Source organism: Neopsephotus bourkii, unplaced genomic scaffold (assembly GCF_033783945.1).
Source record: "Neopsephotus bourkii isolate Nb327-2 ecotype Australia unplaced genomic scaffold, CSIRO-AGI_Nbou_v1 NB_1821, whole genome shotgun sequence".
Classification (NCBI taxonomy): domain Eukaryota; kingdom Metazoa; phylum Chordata; class Aves; order Psittaciformes; family Psittacidae; genus Neopsephotus; species Neopsephotus bourkii.
Genome location: NW_026902294.1, coordinates 954,278 through 976,893, shown reverse-complemented (window position 1 = coordinate 976,893; position 22,616 = coordinate 954,278). Strand labels below are relative to the sequence as shown.

Sequence of the window (22,616 nt, the reverse complement as noted above, 5' to 3'; positions counted from 1 at the left end):
AGGCAGGCGCAAGGAAACCGCTTTTAATTCACCTTTCCCGTGTCAAAACCGCACAGAAGGATGAAATGGGAAACAGCAAAAATCTACCCAGGGCAAGGGGGGGGCGGTGGAATTAAATAATAGAGATTTAAAAGAGTGCCTTTAAGTCTTATTGAAGGTTGAAGGATCGGAAAATAGACCTGGGATAGTGAGAGGCTGGGGCAGCGCTGGGCTGGGGGGTTGTGTCGTTATTAGCTGAAATACGTCTCAGTAATATTTGCTGACTGCGATAAATGAATTTCAAAATCTACCCCCTGTGTGTTTAGATGGTGGAAAATTGCAACGTTGGCATCTTAGGGGTAAGTTTGCTCCGTTGTTACCAAATGCCAATAAAATAGAAAGCCTCTCACCCACACTCCCCCCCTCAATCCCCTCCTCCCAGTTTTCATTGGGGGTATCATGAAACAAATAATTAAATAAATAAAAAGGAAGTTCTTGGGGAGGGGTTGAGGTAGGGAACAGCCATCAGCTACTGACCAGAAAGGTTCTGGTCTGGGTGCGATAAGCGACATGACACTTCCAGTCCCAATCGCCCCCAATCGCATCTTGGCCAAGTCCTGGAGGAAAAGGGTGGGGGGGAAGAAAGGCGGAAAGTCAACCTTATACATGGAAAACTCTGATCATTTGAATTCAATATTGACACCTCAACATCTCGCTGCAACGCGGACGGGTCCAATCGAAACCTCTGGTTTATTGCAGTGGAGGAACGAACTCGTAAAATCCTAACGGCTTTTATGTAGTGCGGTATAAACAACAACAACATCCCCGGCTTTATGGCGTTTTATAGTTTGTTAAACAGTTTACAGCCTTTTTTGGGGCTATTACAAATGCAATTCCCTTCATGTGATAGTTAAACCTTTATCAATAATAAGGAAATTGATCATTAAAATGTTAAATATGACTACCTCGTTTGTTTTAAAATATGTTTAGGGTAAGAAGCTGTATGATTTGATAACTTGTATTAAAATACCAATTACATTTATAGGACCTTTTAAAACTGGTAGCAATTAAATCGTGTTCTTTTACAGTTTTCCAAAGCGACCCTGACATTTAAAAAGGCTAAAACTGCCTCGTTAAAATTTCGAAATTAACGACTGCGAGCGCTACTCTTTAATTTTCCAACACTCCCCAAAAATCAATCTTTTGGGTGGCCTAGGTATGTGATTTGTTGTGAGGCGAGCGATATCTCATTAATGGAGGTAGTTAAACATATTTAATCCGTATATTCACCCCACCTCCTTCCCCTTCCCCTCCGCTCCCTCGCTTGCTCCCTCTCCCTCTCGCTCCCCCTCGCTCGCTTTTCCTTCTTTATTCTCTCACACTCTTCCTTTCACAATCATGCGGTGCAGAGTCCGTGTGGAGTAAGGAGAAGCCAATAGGATGAGGTTTTGGTAATAGATGCAAATGATCATGAAAAGACACTGCAAAATATGAAACAACTCATTTGCGCTGAAGTAAATCACTGAAAACTGTTTATGAACTGGCATCTCTTCTTGGAAATGTAAAGCGAGAACTCTTTAAGTGGCGACTTTTTTTTTTTTTTAGGGGTGGGGGGGGAGGAAGGAATTCAATATCATGCAGGCTTAGAGTTTTGATTATATCCTCCTTTTATATTCCTGGAAATCACAAAGTGTCGTTGCTTTGCATCTTAGCGCGTTCTTTTTTTCCTAATAGATTCCCGAGCTCTGGGTTTGGTTGGCTTCTTTTTTTTTTTTTTCTTTTTTTTTTTTTTTTGGTGAAATTTTCTTCCTCCTCCAAACAAATATTCTTATTTCAATTAAAATGAGCTCTTATTTTGTCAACTCACTCTTCTCCAAATACAAAACCGGGGACTCCTTACGTCCCAACTACTATGACTGCGGGTTCGCTCAGGATCTGGGGGGCAGACCCACGGTGGTGTACGGACCCAGCACGGGGGGCACCTTCCAGCACCCGACCCAAATCCAGGAGTTCTACCACGGAGCATCCTCACTCTCCAGCTCCCCTTACCAACAGAATCCCTGCGCCGTGGCGTGCCATGGGGACCCCGGCAACTTCTATGGCTACGACCCCTTGCAAAGGCAGAGCCTCTTCAGCGCCCAGGACTCGGACTTGGTGCAGTACACGGACTGCAAGCTCGCTGCCAGCGGCCTCGGAGAGGAGGCGGAGAGCTCGGAGCAGAGCCCTTCTCCGACCCAGCTCTTCCCCTGGATGCGCCCGCAAGGTGAGGCGAGGTGGGAAGGAACCGAGGAGGCATTTCTCGAGCCCGGAGAGCTGGCCCCCGCGCTTTCTCGCTGCCCCTCTCGCTTGCTCGCTTTCTCTCGCTCCCTTTTTCTTCCCCAGTGACTGTATTTTACTGCTTTATGGGGGTAAACTTTTGCACTTGTAAATTGCTTTATAGTTTAATTACCCTGAAGGAGACCTTTTCTTCTGGGGGCTGAGCGAGCCTGGCTTTCTGTGGAAGGAAGCGTCCTTAAAGTTTATGGCACTTTTATAGCCTCAAAAAGCCCCTTCATTTTTGTTTTGCATTTGGTTTGGGATTTCGGTGGTGCTGCTGGTTCTCCCTGGGCTGCAGCTCTTTTTTTTTTCTCTCTCTTTGCGGCATCCCAAAGAGCCGGAGACTGCTGTTGTTGTTGTTGTGCTGGTGGCGGTGGTGGGGGTAATAATAAGTGTGCAAGTGCAGGCTTCAGCTAAGCTGCCCGGACTGGGCTGGTGGGTGACCCCCCCTTCCGTGCCACCATCACCCCTTTTCCTTTAGAACCATCTTCCCTTGTATAATATTCTACGGGAGCCTTTCCCTCTCCCTCTCCGCTTCCTGACTTCGCTCCTGCCAGTCCTTTCTTCCTCCCCCTCCCGTGCCTGCGTGTGTGAGTGTGTGTGAGCGTGTGCGAGCGGGTGTGAGCCTGTGTGTGCCTATTCCCGAGCCTGGTTTATGTATCTTTCAACCTCCTTCTCTTCTTCCCCTCTTCCACCCAACCTTTGCAATTCCCCAGCAGCCGCTGGACGGAGGAGGGGGAGGCAAACCTACAGCCGCTACCAGACCCTGGAACTGGAGAAGGAATTTCTATTTAATCCCTACCTGACCCGCAAACGGAGGATCGAGGTCTCGCATGCCCTGGGATTGACAGAAAGGCAGGTCAAAATCTGGTTCCAGAACAGGAGGATGAAATGGAAAAAGGAAAACAACAAAGACAAGTTTCCCAGCAGCAAATGCGAGCAGGAAGAACTGGAAAAACAGAAAATGGAAAGAGCCCAGGAGGTGGACGAGGAAGGGGAAGCACAGAAGGCGGACAAGAAATAAAAGGATTTTTAAGGACTGAAAGGCAAGCGCTGCTGGGGTGGCAGAGCCCCCGAGCCCCACGTTAATGGCAGTTAATGTAAGGAAGGGGTGGGAAAAAAACCAACAATGCATAGAAAAGAGAAAAGGGGGGGGGAAGAAAAAAGAAAAAAAGAAACCTTTTATTGCTGTAAAACAATATAGCTGTAAGCACCACTTCCCTGATTATCCTTTGATACAATGAACAGTATGCAAAAGTGGTCGGGAGGTCTCTCCTGCCTTTTGCCAGTTATTAACTAGTGGTAGTGTAACGCAATAGCTTATGTAAAACATGACTGTGAAATCTTCTCTCTCTCTCTGTCTTTCTCTCTGTCTCTCTCTTCTGTCCGGGGGGGGTGGGTTGGTTAACCTAGCTTTCAATGCTATAGAAGTTACGTGAAATTACATTTGTGCACTTTTTTCTTTGATTTTTGTTGAATTTCCACCTTTTTTGTTGTGGTTTATCTGTATGTACTGGAGGTAGCTATTGAGACAAACATCCCAACAACATGAAACTGCCTATTTATGCTATAGTTATCTCTTCTTCTCTCTTTGCTTTCCCTGCTTCTGTTCTTTGCCTTGGTTCGGGATTTTCTTTTTCTCTTTTTTTTTTTTTTTTACACTTTTAAAATGTCTCTTCAAAAAAAAAGAAAAAAGAAAAAAAGAAAAAATACAAGAAAAAAAGGCGTTTTTTCTCTCCTTTAGTTAGCATGCGCACAGTGAAGCAAGTTGTAAAGTGATCTTTAGGTTAACTGTGAAAAAGAATGTATACTGTATACGTGAATTACTTTATTGGGGGAACTAATGATATATTTTGTTGTTCTTTCATCACTTTGTTCTATTGTCTAAACCTGGAAGCGGCGGAAGAAAGTTACAATAAAGTTTACAAGCGAGAATCCCGTGACATCATTCTTTTACCCTGCTCCATTTCCTCCAGGACCACTTTGATAGAAAGGAAATAAAAGTCAATTGTGTGGGAGCTGCAGCCCGGCCATCAAAGGCTGCTGTGCCCTGGCCGGGGCTGCGCGGGGCCGGGCTGCGGCCGGGCTGCGGCCGGGCGCCGCGGGGAGGGGCGCGCAGCGGCGGCGGCTCCTGCTCTTGTTGTGCTTCCCAGCAGAGCTCCTGGGTGGTGACAGGTTGGGAGGCTGTGGAAATCCTTCCTGAAGGTAACGTCTGCTGTTTTGCTGCTTTTCCCCCTCCCTTCTCTTTCCTCCTTTCCCCGTCTCCCCTCCTCCCCAGGCCCTGCCAGACGAAGCCCAGCTCCGGGTCCTCCTTTCCCTTCCTCCCACTCAGCCCCTTGCAATAAAAAAACAGACGTGTCAGTCGCGCAGTTGAGCTGTTTTCTGCTCCTGGAGCTGCCCTGCCATGGAGCAGAGGAGTGTGGGGATGCACAGCACTCCCACCCCCCCCCCACCCCCCGCCTTGAAACATAACCTTGGGAAAGGAGAAACAGCATCAGCCCCAGGTCCACAGCCCCCATTGTCTGGTGGCTGCTCCTGCCTATATAAGCTTTGCCTTTTGCCTAACCCTCCCTAAGAAAAGAGGAAAAAAAACCCCCTCATTTTGGAAGCTCTCTCTACTTCTCCAGCAGAAAGCAAAGCAGCCAGCTGGTGAGGTTTGACTTCTAACTGCAATTGAGCCCCGCAGAACCGCTGACACGCCGAACAAGGGATCTGTATACACTCCTTTTTCGCAACAAGAAAAGCAAATGCCAGCTCGATACGAAGCTCAAAGCCTGTGGCACTGGAATAAATTACAGATAGAGCTGAATGGCATTTGGGGGAAAAAAAGAGCCCTGAAACTATTAAACTATTAGGTATCAATGAGACATTTGTCTTTTTTTTTGGGGGGGGGGGGGGGAAGAGGGGCAAAGGGGTCAGCCGGGGGAGGGAATTATGTACAGTCTTGTGAAAAAGTACCTCGGAGCCGGGCAAATGGTGCGAAGGAGGGAATTTTAGACGGGATCAATAAAGGGATAAATAGAGCTCCCTTCCTTTTCCTCCAGCAGAGAGAGACCGAGAGGGAGACGCTGGTTTATCAGCAACGTGCTTTTAACCCCCCACCCCTCCTCCTCTTTTCTCTTTCTCCCTCGGTCTGAGCTGAAAACTGATTACAGGTTGCTTATCGACTCCAGCACAATTTCACCCCTTCCAGCATAGATCTTGGAGGGGTTTATATCGCATCAATTATTTATCATATTTTATAAATCCAGCAGCTCTACAGCTTTTTGCCCCCGAGGAGGGCGCGGGCGGCGATTGGCGCCGCCGGAGCCACGTGCCCGCGCGTCACCGGGCCGGGAGGAAAAAGGCTCCTTTTGGTGTAAATCTGGACTCTAATTCCGTAATATATCACGGTACCTCGTAAAACCGACACTAAAACGTCCCGACCTACAAATCACCCGGCCAAATTATGAGTTCATTGTATTATGCGAATGCTTTATTTTCTAAATATCAAGCCGCAAGTTCGGTTTTCCCATCCGGAGTCTTTCCCGAGCAAACTTCTTGCGCTTTCGCCTCCAACACCCAGCGAACGGGGTATGGGGCCGGATCCACGCCTCCCTTCGCCGCCTCCATGCCCGGGCTGTACTCCAGCGGCAGCGCCGTGCACCCCCAGCCCCCCAGCATGTATTCCTCCGGTTACGGCCTGGAGCCCGGCTCCTTCAACATGCACTGTTCCCCTTTCGAGCAAAACCTCTCCATGATGTGCCCGGGAGATGCCTCCAAGCAGAATTGCAGCAAAACGGACCAAAGGGACTCAGATTTGCAAAGCGACAGTAACTTCCGCATCTACCCCTGGATGAGGAGCACAGGTAAGCCCCAGCCACCCTAAAGAAAGGAGCCCGGGGGAAGGGGGGGGGAGCGTAAATTATTTGATGGAGTGCGGAGGGGGGGGGGCGGCGGAGGAGGGGGAGGGGGGAATTGTCCCCAACTCCTTTCATGACGTTTCACTGAAAATGCATCTTCAAAAGAGAGAGGGGGAGAGCGACCACCCCACCCCACCCCCACCCCTCCCTCCTACCATAAAGCCATCCTTTTAGCTTTAAATATTTATTGGTGTTGCTGGGGCTGTGTATGTGCCATGCAAAAGGCAGTTTGTCTTAGAGGGGACAGGCAGAGCTGCAGAAATAATGGCCAGCCCCTTCTTCTCCTCTATTTACAGGATAGAGATGGTGATACCCCCATGTAGATATAGATCCTGAAAGAAACTATTTATGGGAGGCGCTTGCAAGCCTGTTTTGTTGTCTGTTAGTCTGCAAAACCTTCATTTGCCAGTCCCTCCCCTCACTCCCCCAGCCACAATATCCCGGACACTGCAATTAACTGTAGCGTGTTTCCATCGGGAACAGCAACACATCATTCCCGGTGCGATTAAAAAGCCCCGCTCTCAAAACCGTGACACTCGGGTCGGAATCCGGATGGATGGATGGATGAATGGATGGATGAATGGATGGATGGATGGAAGGATGGACGCACGGATATAGTGGAGAGAACATGTTTAGCTATGTCACACCCTGAAAAACCTCATTGCGGAGGGGTGCGGTGCAAACGTTCCGTGGGGACCGCTGGGTGCTTGGTGTGGCCCTGCCGGTGAGCAGAGCAGCGCAGCCCCGCGGAAGGCCGCGCAGCGCTCCGCGAGAGCGGAGAGGGGGCGGCCCCACGCAGGGACACGATGCCCCACGCGTACGCTCTGTCTCGGTCCCCAGAGCGCTCCATCCCAGGGTATTAATGTCAATTAATGTTTAATAAATATCCATTTCCCTCGAACGGGAGCGGCACCGGCTCCCCCCCTTTCCCTCCTCGGTCTCTGCTTTGGTCTCCCCCGGTTCCCCCTTGACGGGACCCCCCCCGCTCGGAGCAGCCCGGCCTCTGTCCTTGTGCACGCGTGATGATGTTTACCAGAGTGCAATCCCAAGCGGGGGGATGTGGAAGGCGCTGCTGTCCCAGCTGGGAGCGGATGGGAAGGCGAGAGTCTAAGCTTCAGCCGTCCCGGCCTCGTCTCTGCCCTGCCAGACTCGTTCGGAACGGGTCTTTGTGACCCTGGGGTGAGGGGTTGTGGGCCAGGCTCCCGGCGAAGCCCAGGGAAAAGAAAACACCGAAGCAGCCAATGTACAGAAGCTTATAAAGGCAGGAGTTACCCTCACACTTACTTGGTGGTCAGCTCTTTCCATTACCTGCTCCATATTTCATGCAGCTTTACAGTGGATTTATCAAAGACCAAATATTTCTGGTCATAAACACTTCATCTTTGCTTTTATCTGGCTTTAGATTTAAGAAGCCCCCCCTTCTTCGCCCCCGTTTAGTCTGTGACACTGCGAGGGTCAACACTGGAGAGGAAACAGGGTAAACGTGGGGTCCTGCACTCAAAAAACCTGGGATACTCTGGGATCTGCTGAGCCTAAAACCAGAGAAACTCGACCTCAGTCGTAAAAGAAGGGTCGTCGTCCCCCCCTCCCGTGCCTCATGCCCACTGTGCGATCGCGCTTGTGGAATTTCATCAGCGAGCAGAGATAGAGTTGTCATCCCTATTCAGCAGCAGTTTATGGCTCTCCCCTCAGCGGATTTTACAACCCACATTCCACGACCTGCACAGTTTTACTTTACAGCTAGCCTGGCTATTTTGCCTTTTTTCCCCCCTCTCCTTTTAATGACTGGATCTTTTCTTCTTTTTAAAAAGAAAGAGGGGTGGGAAAAAAAAAAAAAAAGAACAAAAAAAGAAGGGAAGAAGAAGAGGAGTCCAGTGGAATGTGTGGAGAAGAGGCCGGGAGCTGCTGTTCACCATCGCCTCTGCTTGAGGAAGGAATATGTTATACTAGAGAGATATGTAGCGTTTGCATATAACAGAGTCGGGATCACAAACACCATATTGTAGAACTATTTCCAATCAGGCTGCAGGAAATGTCTGGTGGAAGGGAGAATTAGGAGCTGGGCCCTTTCCAAGCCCTGCTGCAGGCAGCTGGGGGTGAGGGGAAGAGTGGGGGGAGTGTTGGGGCGCTTCTCATCCATGTACCACCCCTGCAAGAGGGGTAGCAGCTCCCCTGAGAGCCCCAGAAGTCACTGCCTGGCCCAAAACATCCCCTGAAATAATTAAGATCATCACACACCTTCCAAGCAGGCACCCTGATGACAGCTTTAAGAGAGGACAAATAGTTGGATTTGTGTAGGTAGCAGATGCGTCTGTGGCTCTGCTCGGCTGCGGTTCCATATTTATTCCCCAACCAGCCAAAATCGGTGGTGTTTAAATGAAAATTAAAGCAGGAGCTGAGTGTTTGAGCCGTGCTCCGAGGGCAGGAAACTTTCTGAAGTTTGCTGTTCATTCGGAGACACGCCAAAAAGAAACCACGGGTCGGTTTTCCGAGATGAAGGGAAATTAAAGCTGGGGTGGTTTGGGGCCTGAGAACATGGAGGGGAAAGCTTCGAGCAGAAGGAATCAGTCTTGTGAATTCAAAGAAGGGATGTCGCAGGTTGCACAGTTCCTCCGAGGGCTCTGTCCTTCCATGGGTCCCAATGGCAGCAGTAAGAGAGCAAACTAGACCATGAGCCCACAAAACATCTCCCCCGACCGCCCCATCTGATCCGAATCTGCATTTATTTCGCAGGCACCGACAGAAAACGCGGCCGCCAGACCTATACCAGGTATCAGACCCTGGAGCTGGAGAAGGAATTCCACTACAACCGGTACCTGACGAGGAGGAGACGCATCGAGATCGCCCATGCCCTGTGTCTCACCGAGAGACAGATCAAAATCTGGTTCCAGAACAGGCGCATGAAGTGGAAAAAGGAAAATAAAACTGCCTGCTCCGGCTCCAACAGCCAGGAGAAACCAGATGCGGAGGACGATGAGGAAGAGTGAAAAGGGCAAGAGATGGAGGCAGGAAATGTGGAAACCCACGCGAGAAAGAAAGAGGGGGAAAACACACAGAAAAAAAAGACTATATATTAAAATAGATAAATGATAAGTGCATAAATAATTAAAAACCCTAGGAATGATACGTTGTGTTTCATGACACTGAAAAAAATACTACCTATATGAAAGTCTTTTTTTTTTTTTTTGTACAATAGAATGATGATCTACCTATTCCTGTGGCTTTAGAGTCAGAATAGACACACTTTTCTATGTGAGTCTTCCTATAGTCCAAGTAATTGGTAAAGCTCCGTTTGTACTTCGCTGTGTATTTTCGGTATGAAGTAACGTGGTCGTGTTTAGCACCTTTAATTTAGAAAACGTGATCTGAAAAGTCTGAATGCAAATTCCGCTTAGCGTATAGAGTCCTGTATATAATAGGAATGATGGTTACTCCTTCTCCCTGCAACCTCCGCGGTTCTTTTCTCCCCGCTATGCTCTTTCCTCTGTGTATATTTTTACCTGGATTTCTTCGTTGTTCAAGTCTCTACGAAAACAAAAACCACAAAAGAAGATGAATTAATATTGTGCTACGTAAAATGTTGTATATCAAAGTAGCAAATTATTTAATGGCGATGCGTTGCTTTGGGTTTTTTTTACCCCTTTGTCTGTGATTATTATTATTCGAAATAAAAATGAAATCTCCAATAATCCACAACCGCGTTGGGCTCCTAACTTGGTTTCTTATTTAGAATAACATACGGGCTTTTGGAATTGCTTTCTCCCATCTCAAATAAATGTACTAAAAGAACCTTTTAGATTAATACATGCCCCCATCTATCATCCTAAACTTCTCTCTTATTTTAGGACAGTCACTCCTTGGAAAATTGTAGTACCTTTCCGATAGATTTGGCGAATATAGTAATATAAAATTGACATTCGGGGCTCTAAAGGTGGATTGGTCTCCCTTCTGCCCCTGTTACTGCGCTGGCGCTATGACTGAAAAAGGTAAGGCATAAAAGACGAACGTAAAGAAGCAAGAATCAGGCCAAATGGTCTTTCCGCTCCTGGTTTTAATTTTCTTCTTCTCGTAACTAATTTGCAGAAACTCTATCTATTTCGCCGTGCCTATAGGATTTTATTTTGTCTCGATTCTCCCTCCGCCCTTCAATTACTTTCCTGCGGACTGGAACTCTTTCATCAGCCCCAAATAGTGTTTAGCATCAAAGCGCGCATAAAAGAAATTAAAGCAATTAAAGGCAGGAAAAATCAACAATGCAAAACAAAAGGAGAGTAAACCTAAGCACTTGCGCAGGGGCGCATCCTCCGCCTCCCTTTCCCCCTCCCGCCTCTTTATTTACATTGCCAGTAAAGCTGCGGATTCCTCCCGCGGAGGCTCCGCGTAATTTACTCATAAAATGCACTGCGCAAGATGCACAAGGGGAAAAAAATTTATCGCAGCCGATGGTGGAAGTAGCCAGCGGGGCCGTTTTGCACCTTCTCCATCCCCCCGCCTCCCCATCTTCCACCACCTACAACCATCGATGCTCCATGGCCGAAGTGAAGGCGCGCAGCGCATCCTTCAGCAGGTTTTACCCCAAATAAGAAGCCACGTCAAGCATCTGCGCGCCCACGTCTCTAGCACAGACTCGCAGTCTATGCGGGATGTACTAATTATGGGAAGCCCGTCATTACGGGGAGCAGCTATTACGGGGTTTGCACGCTGAAAAGGAAGGGAAAATAGAGGGAAATTTCCCTTTTACCTCGGTGAAACCCCTTCGGGAGCGCTCTGTGCAGAGCGGGGATAGGGAAGGGAAAGGAAAAAAAAGGGGGGGGGAAGGGAAGAAAAGGGGAAAAAAGGAGAAGCAGTTCCAGATATTTCCCTCCCCCCACCCGTTCCCGGACCGCAGTGGCCCCCCTGACACCGACTTCTGCGAGGGGTGGGGGGGGCGAGTAGGAATTGGGGAGAATTCCATGAAAATAAGGCAAAGGGAGTCACAGTTCCATGTGCTAAAGCCAGGGCAGTGGGTTCCCTCGGGGTGACCCACCTTCCCGGAGCACACACACGCACCCTGCTATAACAGGGACTGCAGTGGGCCTTGGGAGGGGTTCCGGGGGCTCTTTAGGGGTGTCTGGCCCGACCCCCCCCAGCCCAGGGCATGGACACCCCGGCCGCGCTTTCATTGCCTGTATTTGCCTCCCTTCCCCCCCCTCCAAATTCTGATAATTGCCCCTTTCAGCAGAAACGATCCCAATTGCATCAAGAAAAAAGGAAGAAAGAAAAAAAAAAAAAGCCATCCAAATCCCAGCGAACCCCACTGTTTTACTGCGCCTTTCCCCATGTAAAAACCAACGCCAGCCTCAAGCTCTTTATTCTGGGGGGGCTCTCATTGTTCCTAGCCTAACGGGTGAAGCGTATTTCGATTATTGCCCTCCACATACCCCCCCATGAAAACCAAAGGGGGGGGGGTTGGAAATCCCTGAACCCCCTTTTAGATTCTTTTATTTTTGTTTAAAAGAAAAAAGATGGCGGCTAAGAAAAAGGCTGCTGTTAAACCGGTCATGAAGAAATGCAATAAATTCCTTGTTGTTTTATGAAAATTTACAACTTTGTGATAGAACTTTATGAGTGGCTGGGTTCTGGGATTGGCCAGAGCCGGTCATGTGGACTGCTAACCGTGAACATGAACTTTTTATTATTTCCCATGTGGTTATATTGCACCATTCTTCTGTCCGCTGCACCTTGGGTCGGATCAGTGTCCTCTATAGGGCTCTCGCCTCTTTATATTTTTTTACTTTTGTGTATAAGCTCGATAGGGCTAAAAGAGGGGAGCGGGGAGGGGGGGAGCAGCCCTGCACACACCCGCACGCACCCCCAGGCACCCATCTCCGCACGCACGTAGGAAAAGAGTTGTAAGATTTTTGATTATTCATTTTATTTTGATTTTTTATTATTATTTTAATTCCTCTCTTAATTTGCTGCTGATCTGGAATCTCGGTAGTCATGGAGGGGCAGAGGAGGTTCTGGACCGAGTGGAGGCTATCATTTTTCAAAGAGGGAAGTTGCTCCATTTTCTATGCAAATGACAGAAATGCAAGAAGCTCTCACAAGTCAGAGAGGCGATCGACGGCTCTCAGGTTGGGACAATATTTGTCAGCTAACAGATAAGCAAACGCTGTCTCCCTCTCCCTCCCTATTTTACTTATGCCACAGAAATGGACGTCAAAAGGTAAGGGAATAATACGCTTCTCTTCGTTTAATATTTTCTTTGAGAAAATGCATTTGTTAAGCTGCCTTTTCTATTCCATTCCACATATCCTCTATTCAGGGGTGGGGGAGAAAGAAAAGGGTGGGGTGATGAAGAAGGGAGGCACTTTAAGAAATCAGAGATGGTGGAAATCTGTATAAGTGACAATTTTCCTTGAAAAGCGTAGTGTAAAGGTGAAAGGGAGAGAAAAAAAGGGATGGGGAAAAGGTAGACACATTGAGAGAGAATGAACGGAAGAAATAGAGGAAGAAAATAGAAAGAAATAAGGGGGGGGGGGAGAGAGATTAAGAAAGAAACAGAGGATTAAAATAAGAAAGGAAATAAGGAAGAAAAGGAAAAATAAAACATTGGAGTAAGAAGGAAAAATAAAGCCTTTAAGGTCACCTGGAGATAGTAGACTTGGAGTGAAGGATTTTGCAGGAGCTTGGTGGTGGAGGCTTTTAGATACTGCCTTTAAAAAAATACCAAACCCTTTGTGGGTCGTTGTGGTGGTTTATTTTTTCTCCCCTCACAGAAGCTTTTGCCAGTTCGCCTGCTCCTCAGGCGAGCCCCGTCATTTGGTGAAGTTTGTGTGGAAGCCAGTTGGGTTTTGCGTTGCTCTCCAGGGTCATTATTATGTGGGTGGTTTCTTCGGAGAGGGCAGCTCGCGGCGGCCTCGAAAATAAGGGTCTGGAAATTAGTTAAAAAAAGAAAGACAAAAAGGGAAAAAAAGGAAAAAATAAAAGGGAAAAAACCCAAAAAAGATAATAAGAATGAAGCCAACCCTGAGCGCAGCGCTCTCATTGTATTTCCACCAACCCCCCCCCTTGTGAAACTCCCAAATGAAGCTGACGTTGCGATGCAATAAACCTCCATGTATTTAATTGCGTTCCGCGGTGTTAATGGGGTTTTACGGCTTTCCCGGCCGGAATACTGGCTCGGGTCTGAGCCCCACGGCGTGGCGGTGCTTTTCCATACCCGGTAATGTGCAAATCTCCCCTCACTCTGTGATACCCTAACGCTTATCTTCGGGTTTAGGAAAAGGTTTGTCTCGAGATACCTGTGATTTTAAATGTGGGGGGTTTCATCTATTTGTTTTTGCAAGATTTCATGGGGGATTGAAATATTGTAGTAATTGCTACTGTTACGAGGTGATTTTTAAATAAGATAATGTAAGAGCCTGTGGAAGTGAAGCGAGATTGAGTAAGGAGAGATTCATTACTTAAGCATAAACCATTTTATGACGTGACGATTTATCTCGCCCTAAACTGTCTGTGCTTGAATATTGTGTGGACAAGAGTAAATGATCACAAGCCGCGGAAATAATAAACAGAAAGTCATTTTTAAAAGCTATTTCTTCCCGAACCTGTTACATTTTTCATAAATCACGGGGGAAAAAAACTGAATACCGGTTAAAGTGCCTGCTCTCCCTTTGCCTAAGTCTCGTCACGTTCGTTGTTTGGGTTTCTTTCGCTACTCGTTAAGAAAAGAAAATATATTTAAAAAATCATTTCACTTAGGAAGCTTGCTCCAAAACGCTTTTATGCCTGTTTTTTCCTCATCCTACGTGGTCAACCACTTGTGGAAATCCCGCATCTCGCTGCGGGCAGGTCTTTTTTAACCATTTCAACACGGGATGAACGAGAAATGCCTGTGTCCCCCCCCCACCCTCCGGGGGGTTCAGGGATAGGGGGTGTCCGCGCTTCTCCTGGCCGGGTCCCCTCCTGGCATCCTCCCCTGCTTATTTATTAAAGAAGATAAAATACAACGGTAGAGGGGAGCCCCCCCCCCCCTGCCGCGCCGTCCCCCGGTGCTGCCGCCGGGGCTCGCCCATTCCCCGCCGTCTGCTGCCATCTACCGTCGGCGGCGGCAGCCGGCGGCTCCCAGGGGGCTCCCGCAGCCGGTGTCCCGGCGGGGGGGGGCGGCCCTTGCCCTGGGTGCATTGCCGTCACCCTGGGACCGCAGCCTCCGGTCCCACTCCTGGAAGCTCTTCTCCTCCACGGTGCCCGGTTCCGCACGGAGGGCGGATTCTCTGTTCCGCGTAGGGCCCAGAGGTCACCCCCGCACATGTATGTGTACTCGCATGTGAGCCACGAGCACCCCAACACCCGTGTTGATCCATACAGCCCCCAACCTGTGCTGATGAGCGTCTGAAGCCGTGTCACGAGTGTTCAGACACGTGTGCGCTCACACACGTACGGCCCCTCCTGTGTCCACATGCACACGAGTGGGAAAGACGGGTGGCCGAGCGTGAAACGCGACTGAGAGGCTGGTTTAAAACGGGGTTTTTAGCTAATTCTAAAAGGAGCTTTTATTATTTCTCGCTCCCAGTGGTCACCCCGAGGGGTCTGTCAGGAGCACGGCCTGGGGGTGGCTGCTGGGTCCAAGGAGTCACCCTTGGGCTCCCGTGGGCGCTGAAGGGACAATGCCTGCCTGTTATGTTTAAAGGTTTCTCGTTGTCTCCCTTCCTCCCGCTCGCTTTCTCCCTCTCGTTTTCTCCTCCTGCCACACAGTTTCCTGGCAACTGTTTATGTCCAGACGAGAGACATTTTCTCCAAGAAAGTGAGATGCCAGGGACTATGGTAAAGAAGAGAGAAAAAAAGAAAGGGGGGGGAGGGGGGGCGCGAAGTTTCTCTCTTCTGACCAGCAACAGCCACGATTAACTTGTTCCATGCTGCAACTCCCAGCACCCCCCGGCATTCGCTTTCCATATTACATGATCCATCTCACTTTTTCTTCTGCTTTTCCCTGCTTTCCTAATATTCCACCTCCGCTTTCCACTTCCCAGAACTTGCTAGCGCAGAAATGCTTGGGTTGGATGTAGCTTGAGTCCCCCAGTGCCCCTCTCCTCCTCTGCACTCCCGACCCCCCCACTCTCCTTTTTTTTTTGTTGTTGTTGTTAATAATTAGCTGCACTCTATAATGGAACAATGGCAGATTATTATTGCTTCTTTTCAAAGATGCCATTAACCAGGTTATTATGCACTGCACGGGAAGTCAGGTAAATTAAACTTAAATTGCTGGAAATTAAGTTTGAGGCGGTTATGTGCGGGAAAAGCCGGTATTTTATATTTTTTTTACACCTTCAGGGTCATTTTTTAATTACTCCAGCCCTGGAGCTCTGAACGGCTCTGTCGGGGCTTTTTTCCGATATGCTTTTGGGTGTACATGAGCATTACAAGAGAGGTTTCTCTGCTGCCAATAGCTTTCTATGTCTGACTCCAGGAACAAGGGGGTTTTTCAAGTGTTTTCGTGGTGTTGGCTTGACTTTATGGCTGCAATAAGTCCCTCGGTAGGGAAACCCCCGCTGTGTTCTCACTTCAGAAGGATCGGGAATTCCAGCTCCACATGAAAAAAAGCGAGTTTCATTTTTTATTGGAACCAACTGCACTGAACTTTCTACCAAGCTCCTGGAGGGTTTAGCTTTCACACAAGCAACGCTCTGTTCTGTTTGCATGCTGAAATATTTGGGTGTTGTTTTAATCCCCTCATCTATCTGCCTGGCTCTGCCTGGTGGGATTGGCGTTCTCTCCGGCCAGAAAAGCAAAGCGACAAAAACCGAGACCTTCTTGGGCAGAGAGCTGGGGTTGTACATACTGTAAATACTTCTCTTTATCTTTATTTATGCCCTGCCAGATGAGTGATGTCTGTCAGGAGGGGAAAGCCGGCTTCCCAGCACAGTTAAGTGTGTTATACCACCTTCTGGTGCCTCTCACAACTTCCCCGCTTTATTGCTCCTTCTTAGCAAAAACCCTGTGCCGGTTTTTGAGGCGATGAGGCCAGAGACTGAATAAACCCGTGCCCACCGGTGCCCCCCAAAGACGGGTCAAACTTCAGGGCTTCTGTACAAGCTCCTTTCTGCAGCCGCTGCTGCTCCGTGTCTGCCTGCAACACACACCCCACCACCACCTCACCCCCCGCCCCCGCCTGTGCTGGCTCTGGAGGCGTCCGAAGAAAATAGATTTGCAAAAATCGGGTTGAGATTTACCTTCAGACTGGAGCGGGGACGGCGGGAGAGCGTCTGCTCAACAGCTACACCAATAACGCAACGTTTTAAATGTTTCAACTTCATTTGTTATAAGCTATTGAACTGGGGATAGGAATCCACCTCTGAGCTGAGCACTCAATTCGCTGAGATTTAGTGCGGTTTAAGACCTCTACTCGTATTTAACATATATTAGAGGTGGCAAATCAATTAGACCGCGGGCCTGACCCTCAGGAACATTCAAACTATGACAGGTCTGGGTTTGATTTCTGTTTTGTTTTGGGTGATTTGGTTGGGGTTTCTTTTTAGGTTGAGACCAAGTTTTCTTCTTTCCTTTTCCTTCTCCAAATAGCCCTCTTTAGAGCCATCCTTCTAAGAGGCAGGACTTGTTCTTTTCTATCTATAGCGCGTCGAAGGTGTCAGCAAGAAGGAATTAGCAAGCGGCCAGCTTCAATTAGTGCATTTTAAAATGTCGACTGACAAACTACATAAAAAGCCCGTTTCAGCCACAAGGCCACTCGGATGAGCAGTATTGGGATCTGGGGGTGTGAGAGGGTTTGGGGTTCTTTCCCCAAACCCCTTGTTTCCAGGGATATATTTGCAGAGCGATCCCGAGGAGTAAGAGAAAATATGAGAGCAAACATTTTCAGCAGATGTACTCACGCACTGGATTATCAGCACATCCCATTGCTTAGCCCCAGATTTGCATGCAGAGCTGATGATGCCAGATCATCACTAGATTTCAGAGCTACAAATGTTGCGTAACTCTCTAATTAAATGTTGGAGCTGCTCGGCTCCTGCACAGCAGTTAACTTGGGGCTCTCATCCCAGCCTTTTCCCCCTCTTCTCTAGTCACCGTTCCCTTTCAATCTCACTTTTTGTTTGTCTTGCATACCAATAAAGCAGATCTACGTAAGTTTGGGTCCATTCCATACACAAAGGGAAACTCTGAAAGAACAAATATAAGAGATATCAGTCAAAGGGGGTGGAGGATGGAAAACTATTTCCTTTGCATGTTATTTCCTTGAATTATAAGGATTACGTTTCAGTCGAAATGTTCATTGCAGCCGTGGCATGAAACAATCTTGGCTTTGCTGCTGTAAACATGATGTTTAAAATAAATCAGCTCGTAATAAGATACCACTTCGGTAGATACTTGGAGCTCCGTCAGTGAGAGCCGCATTGGCAGCTCTGCAGACACCATGTAATATATGTAATTCTAGATTTGGAGCACACACATTCACACATTCAAGTACAGGGGAGTGTGTATTATAAGGCGGGTCATTTCACGGCATATAAGACTCAAAGACAGATGGCTACAAATTCGGACAGGAAACGAATCCTTGATAAAAGGCAAATGATCCGGGTACAGTCCTGGCTTTAATTTAGGTGGCGTTTGGTGATATTTTTGATTATTTTTTATCTTTTCCTGTGAGATGGCTCTGATTTTCCCATGTGAACAGAGGGAAGGTGGCGAACAGAGATCCAAGTCTACCTTGAGCAAACAGGGATCTGAAGGGGGGATGCACCAGGTAGAGCAAAGCACATCCCTGTCGAGGAAAACCGAGAGAGGCACAGCCCAGAGCAAAGAGCAGCTTTTAGGGCGACCGGGAATTGCTTGAGATTTTGCGAATTTTCCCTTCCAGCTTTTTAACTTTGCAAAATGGAAAAGGCTGCTTTTTTGCGACGGGAATGAGCTCAAAGGGGGGCTGCAAACCCGCGGGGTCCGTGCGCACCTCCGAGGCAGCAGCCCCACCGTACCGCCAGCTTTTGCTCTCCTTAAAACCCCCATCTCGATCGGGAACGATCAATAAAGTCAGCTTTGGACCGTAACCCAGGGCTGCCTCTTAGCCATAAAAGGTCCGGCATAGATTTGGTATTAACAAAAAAACGCAAGAGGGCACAATGTGGTGCCGGACTGTGGAGGGGATAGGGATTTAACGAGGGATAAAGGAAATACTTCGATTTTCCATTTATCTTCTGAATACGGAGCTTTTGCAGAAAAGGAAAGGTAAAAATGCAATATATGAAAAAGGGAAGGTCTGCTTCAAGCGAGGGCGGATTTCCTCGGACGGGGAGTGCTAATCTCTGGTAATTAGACATACAGGAACCGAAATAAGTTGTCAAACCCGATTTCTTCTCCTATAGCAAATGTAAGTTAATCAGCCCGGTGAGATCTCCTCACAAAGTTCACACACACGCACAAAAAAAAAACTTTTTTTCCTCCCTTTTTTTCCTTCTTCCTTCTTTTCTGTAACTGTGGTGGAGTACGGAGCCATGTCAGGACGATTTGCAAACACTTAGGGGTTAAAGTGTTCCGAATGCGAATAACTGACTTTCCCCCCCCACACACTTGCAGAGAGTATTTGTGTACGTTCTATGTGTGTAAATACATGTAGGCGCACAGACCGCCATCCGTGCGATGGGCTCTCGCACACCCCCGCGCAGAGCTCCGGGGGAGCGGGGGGAGATGGGGGGGGGGGACGGGGGACGGACACGTTTATTTATTTATGAAGCTCGGAGCGCGCCGGGAATGTTTCTTTCGGCAGATATTATATATTTGGTTAAGGGGGTGCATTTCTGTTGTTTAAAAGGGAGGGAAAAAGGGGTGGATGGTTTGTTCTTGGGGTCCCTGGTGCAATCTCAGCTCCTCATGGGTGCTATTTTGCAACCTCAGGCGCCTGCTATTGGTCAGCCCCTGATCAGATGGTTGTATTTCCTTGTGTCCCTCGCTGGCACCACGCCATCTCCCTTCAGCTAAAACCCAATCTCCGATATACTACTAATAGCTAAACCACTTGGACTATAAAACACAACAAATCATAAAGCCGGGAAAGGACGGCAGGCTTCTTCCAATGAGTTCTTATTTTGTCAACTCGACCTTCCCGGTGAGTCTGGCGGCGGGGCAGGAGCCCTTCCTGGGACAGATCCCGCTGTATCCCTCGGGCTACGCGGACCCTCTGAGGCACTACCCCACCACCTATGGAGCCGCGGGCGTCCAGGAGAAGGGCTACACCTCCTCCCCTTACTACCAGCAGAGCAACGGAGCCTACAGCCGCGGCTCCGCCTGTGACTACGGGGCTGGAGGGTTCTTCAGGGAGAAGGACCCCGCCTGTGCCCCCCCGGCGCTGGACGAGGCGCCCCTCGGCCCCGAGCCGCGCACGGCGGACTGCGCGCACGGCAAAGCCGCCTTCGGAGAGAGCGAGGAGCCAAAATGTTCCGCTCCGGTTTACCCTTGGATGCAGCGGATGAACTCTTGCAATAGTGAGTTTACTCTTTTACAGAAATAAATACATCAATCTCCTCCCCCCCTTTCTTATTTGTTACCGCCAGGGAGAGAGAGAGAGAGAGAAAGCGCGCGAGGGAAGCAGGAATAAGCTTCACTTTGGAGCCCAAACTTCCATCGGGGAAGTTAGGCGGCACGAGACGCTCCAACTTGCTCCTGACACGCACCAAAACTTCCCACCGCTCAAGTATTCCCCCCGCAGAACTTCCCTCCATACACACTTAAAAAGTTTGCCCCCCCATTTAAATCCCCAATACAGTATTTCTCCAACACCCACCCCCCCCCCTTTCTGATTTCCCCCCACATTCCACTTCGCGTGTCACTCAGCTACAGCGATTTGTCTCTGTCTTTCCTCCACACGCACAGGGAGATATCTTTTCTAAATCAGATCTGGATGACTTTACACACACACACACGGACTCACACCCCCACGCAGCTCCCTTTCTCGCTGGCTGCCCGATCTGGACTTAAATCATATCAAAGTGTTTAAATATTTGAAAGGAGAGGGCTACATTTTTAATGAAACACACATAATGAAAAGTCTGCCTGGGGAGAATTTTTTTTCCACCCCCTGGTGATATATGACTTCTTTAAGTGCTGTTTCCTCAATCAGGAAAAAAAAAAAAAAAAAAGAAGGGGGGGAATAAAGAGGCTCACCACCCTCCTTCCCATGTTTAGATGCATTTGTTGCCTCTTAAGTTCCAAATTGACGTCCATTAGCGCAGGGACATAAAGTGTTGTGTCCTCTTTAATGCAGAGTTTGGGCAGATCGATTCACTTCATTATTGCTTAAATGCTCCGATCTATTACAGTTGCCGGTAGGGTGGAAAACAGCGCGGGCGGGCGGGGGGAGAGAACACCTTGCGATTTTTCATCCCGGAATCAGATAGATCTTGCCCTGTCTCCCCGGCCCTGCCAGCAGCCGGGCCAGTTCAGCACGATCCCTGCCTACAGCTCGGCTGCGGATCCTCCGCGGGTGCGGCCCAGCCAGGGGAGCTCCCTTGTGCGCACGGAGGGGGTCACAGGCCGATGGGGTGATTTTGAGGTTGGCCAAAGCCTTCGGAGGGCAGGGGAGCGGGCACACACCCCTTCGCATACCGCCGTGATGAGGGGTTTAGAATCCCGCGGATTATCCGGTATCTCCGCGGCTCCACTAAACCGCGGGGCTTTCCCCCACCCCCCTTTTTTTTTTTCCTTTAATTTCTTTTATTTTTTCCCCTTCCCCTCCCCCCTTCCCTCCCCTTCCGCTCCCCCTATTTTTTCCCTATTTGTTTCCTATTTGTTTCCTTTTTATTTTTTGTGGGTGTCACAGGTTCTTCTTTCGGGCCCAGCGGCCGCCGAGGCCGCCAGACCTACACCCGCTACCAAACACTGGAGCTGGAGAAGGAATTCCATTTCAACCGCTACCTGACCCGGCGCCGGCGGATCGAGATCGCCCATTCCCTCTGCCTGACGGAGCGGCAGATCAAAATCTGGTTCCAGAACCGCAGGATGAAGTGGAAAAAAGAGAATAAATTGCTCAACTCCTCGCAACTGAGCGCGGAGGAGGAGGAGGAGAAAACGGCGGAGTGAAAGTATTATTTTAAACCCCACACACAACAAGAACACGTTAAAGAAGTAGAGAGGGAGGGAGAGAGTGTGTGAGAGCCGTGAGGATGAGGGGGGTGTGGGCTGGCTGCGAGGACAGGGAGAACCTGTACATTGGTGGGACAAGCCCTCTGAGCAGCGGCCACAGCTAGAAAGTTTGGGCCACCAATGCCATGGATTCTTGTTCCCAGTGTTCTGGCGCGCCCAAGAAAAAACAGGGAAAAAAAAAAAAAAAAAGGGAAAAAAAAATCAGGCTTCTAGATGCGTTTTTAATGATTTTTTCTTCCTTCCCAAGCCTCCCACTCACCCCCCCCAAATAATAATAATAATAATAATGAGAAAGTGAAGAATGAGAGGAGGAGGGAAAGAAAAGGAAAAAGACAAAAAAAAAAAATAAGGACTCCTACCTGTGTTTCTACCCTTGGTGTCACTGTTAGTAACCTGCTAACTCTTGTATTTAATGGAAGTGCTGCAATATATGTCATTTGGGGTGTTTATTGTCTTAATTTTGTAAAAATGTTTCCTGCACGGTTGACATAGTTGGGTTTTTATTTCATTTTTTTGCTCCTTTGGTAAATTAATCAAGCCCTGGGGTCTTCGGAATTAGTTTTATTATGGGGTTTGGGGTTTGTTTTTTTTTTTTTTGTTGTTGTTGTTTCTTTTATATATATATTATTTTTTTTAAAGGAAAATCTACTGAAAGAACGAGTACTACCTAAAAGGATGCAAAAGCAACAACAGCAACGGCAAAAAGTTCTATTTTATTAATTTTTGTACGTGTTGTGTTTGAAGTTTGTCTTAGGTATGACCATGGAATTCTCTAATAAAAACAAAGTCTTCGAGCTCACGCACACCACCCTGTCATTATTACTATTATTATTGCTCTTCTTATCTTTCCCTTTTCCATAGGGAACTTGCCATTCTTAAGGAGCAGAGAGCAATAACGAAAGCCTTGCTGCTCTCTGCCTGACAATGTCTTCTAATCTGCAAGGACAAGCAACTCCAAGCATACGGAAGTTACAGTGGAGAGATAAATCTGGTTTTCCCTCTTTTTGCCTAATCGTAAATGGAAGCCCTTTCACCAATAGTATTTCCTCGCTGACATTCTGCTTTAGTATCATTCTTTTTTATTGTTACAGTACAAAGAGTTATGACGAAACGCTCGCCATATACATAATAAATCAAGGAAACAGGCAAAAATATGCTCTCATTTATCTACCAAAGATACCTAACATTTGCCTAGCATCTTTCAAACATCTGGTCCCTTACTTCATATCCCCAAATCAAAGTGAGGTGTATTGCAAAAAAGTCCAGATTTCAAGGGAATTTGCCCTG

At 48.2% G+C, this 22,616-nt stretch overlaps 3 protein-coding genes and 1 long non-coding RNA gene across 10 annotated transcripts in view; 3 read left to right on the top strand and 1 right to left on the bottom strand.

Annotated features, from left to right (window-relative positions):
• Window positions 1-173: 173 nt before the first annotated feature.
• On the top strand, window positions 174-4,230 carry HOXB8 (homeobox B8). Of its 2 annotated transcripts, none has more exons than XM_061343112.1 (2): window positions 174-2,242; window positions 3,012-4,230. In XM_061343112.1, exons 1-2 carry the CDS (start codon window positions 1,822-1,824, stop codon window positions 3,317-3,319), a joined length of 729 nt encoding a protein of 242 aa, XP_061199096.1. In that variant the 5' UTR covers window positions 174-1,821; the 3' UTR covers window positions 3,320-4,230. The 2 variants fall into 2 exon arrangements, with proteins under 2 accessions (XP_061199096.1, XP_061199097.1); XM_061343113.1 differs by having other exon boundaries at window positions 176-2,242; window positions 3,015-4,230.
• A 133-nt stretch (window positions 4,231-4,363) lies between these two features.
• Window positions 4,364-9,893, top strand: HOXB7 (homeobox B7). 6 transcript variants are annotated; one of them, XM_061343116.1, is made up of 4 exons: window positions 4,364-4,500; window positions 4,926-5,150; window positions 5,340-6,143; window positions 8,931-9,893. In XM_061343116.1, the coding sequence occupies exons 3-4, from the start codon at window positions 5,744-5,746 to the stop codon at window positions 9,182-9,184; spliced, it is 654 nt and encodes a 217-aa protein (XP_061199100.1). In that variant the 5' UTR covers window positions 4,364-4,500; window positions 4,926-5,150; window positions 5,340-5,743; the 3' UTR covers window positions 9,185-9,893. The 6 variants fall into 6 exon arrangements, with proteins under 6 accessions (XP_061199100.1, XP_061199102.1, XP_061199103.1 ...); XM_061343118.1 differs by having other exon boundaries at window positions 4,923-5,150; window positions 5,861-6,143; XM_061343119.1 differs by having other exon boundaries at window positions 4,923-5,150; window positions 5,790-6,143.
• A 2,216-nt stretch (window positions 9,894-12,109) lies between these two features.
• The window catches only part of LOC133206847 (uncharacterized), a 29,021-nt gene continuing 18,514 nt past the window's right edge, over window positions 12,110-22,616 (bottom strand). Inside the window, exons 3-4 of the long non-coding RNA XR_009723887.1 lie at window positions 17,304-17,356; window positions 12,110-13,113 (exon numbers count right to left, since the gene is read on the bottom strand). This is a non-coding gene — a long non-coding RNA (uncharacterized LOC133206847). The remainder of the gene's footprint in view (window positions 13,114-17,303; window positions 17,357-22,616) is intronic.
• On the top strand, window positions 12,266-21,355 carry HOXB6 (homeobox B6). The gene is made up of 3 exons (XM_061343114.1): window positions 12,266-12,405; window positions 19,086-19,672; window positions 21,007-21,355. Exons 2-3 carry the CDS (start codon window positions 19,264-19,266, stop codon window positions 21,264-21,266), a joined length of 669 nt encoding a protein of 222 aa, XP_061199098.1. The 5' UTR covers window positions 12,266-12,405; window positions 19,086-19,263; the 3' UTR covers window positions 21,267-21,355.

Bases quoted from the DNA above. Each gene is read 5' to 3' on its own strand.
- HOXB8 (XM_061343112.1), top strand. From the start codon at position 1,822: ATGAGCTCTTATTTTGTCAACTCACTCTTCTCCAAATACAAAACCGGG. The intron at 2,243-3,011 runs GTGAGGCGAGGT...GCAATTCCCCAG, and splicing joins CCCCTGGATGCGCCCGCAAG to CAGCCGCTGGACGGAGGAGG.
- HOXB7 (XM_061343116.1), top strand. From the start codon at position 5,744: ATGAGTTCATTGTATTATGCGAATGCTTTATTTTCTAAATATCAAGCC. The intron at 6,144-8,930 runs GTAAGCCCCAGC...TTTATTTCGCAG, and splicing joins CCCCTGGATGAGGAGCACAG to GCACCGACAGAAAACGCGGC.
- HOXB6 (XM_061343114.1), top strand. From the start codon at position 19,264: ATGAGTTCTTATTTTGTCAACTCGACCTTCCCGGTGAGTCTGGCGGCG. The intron at 19,673-21,006 runs GTGAGTTTACTC...TGGGTGTCACAG, and splicing joins GCGGATGAACTCTTGCAATA to GTTCTTCTTTCGGGCCCAGC.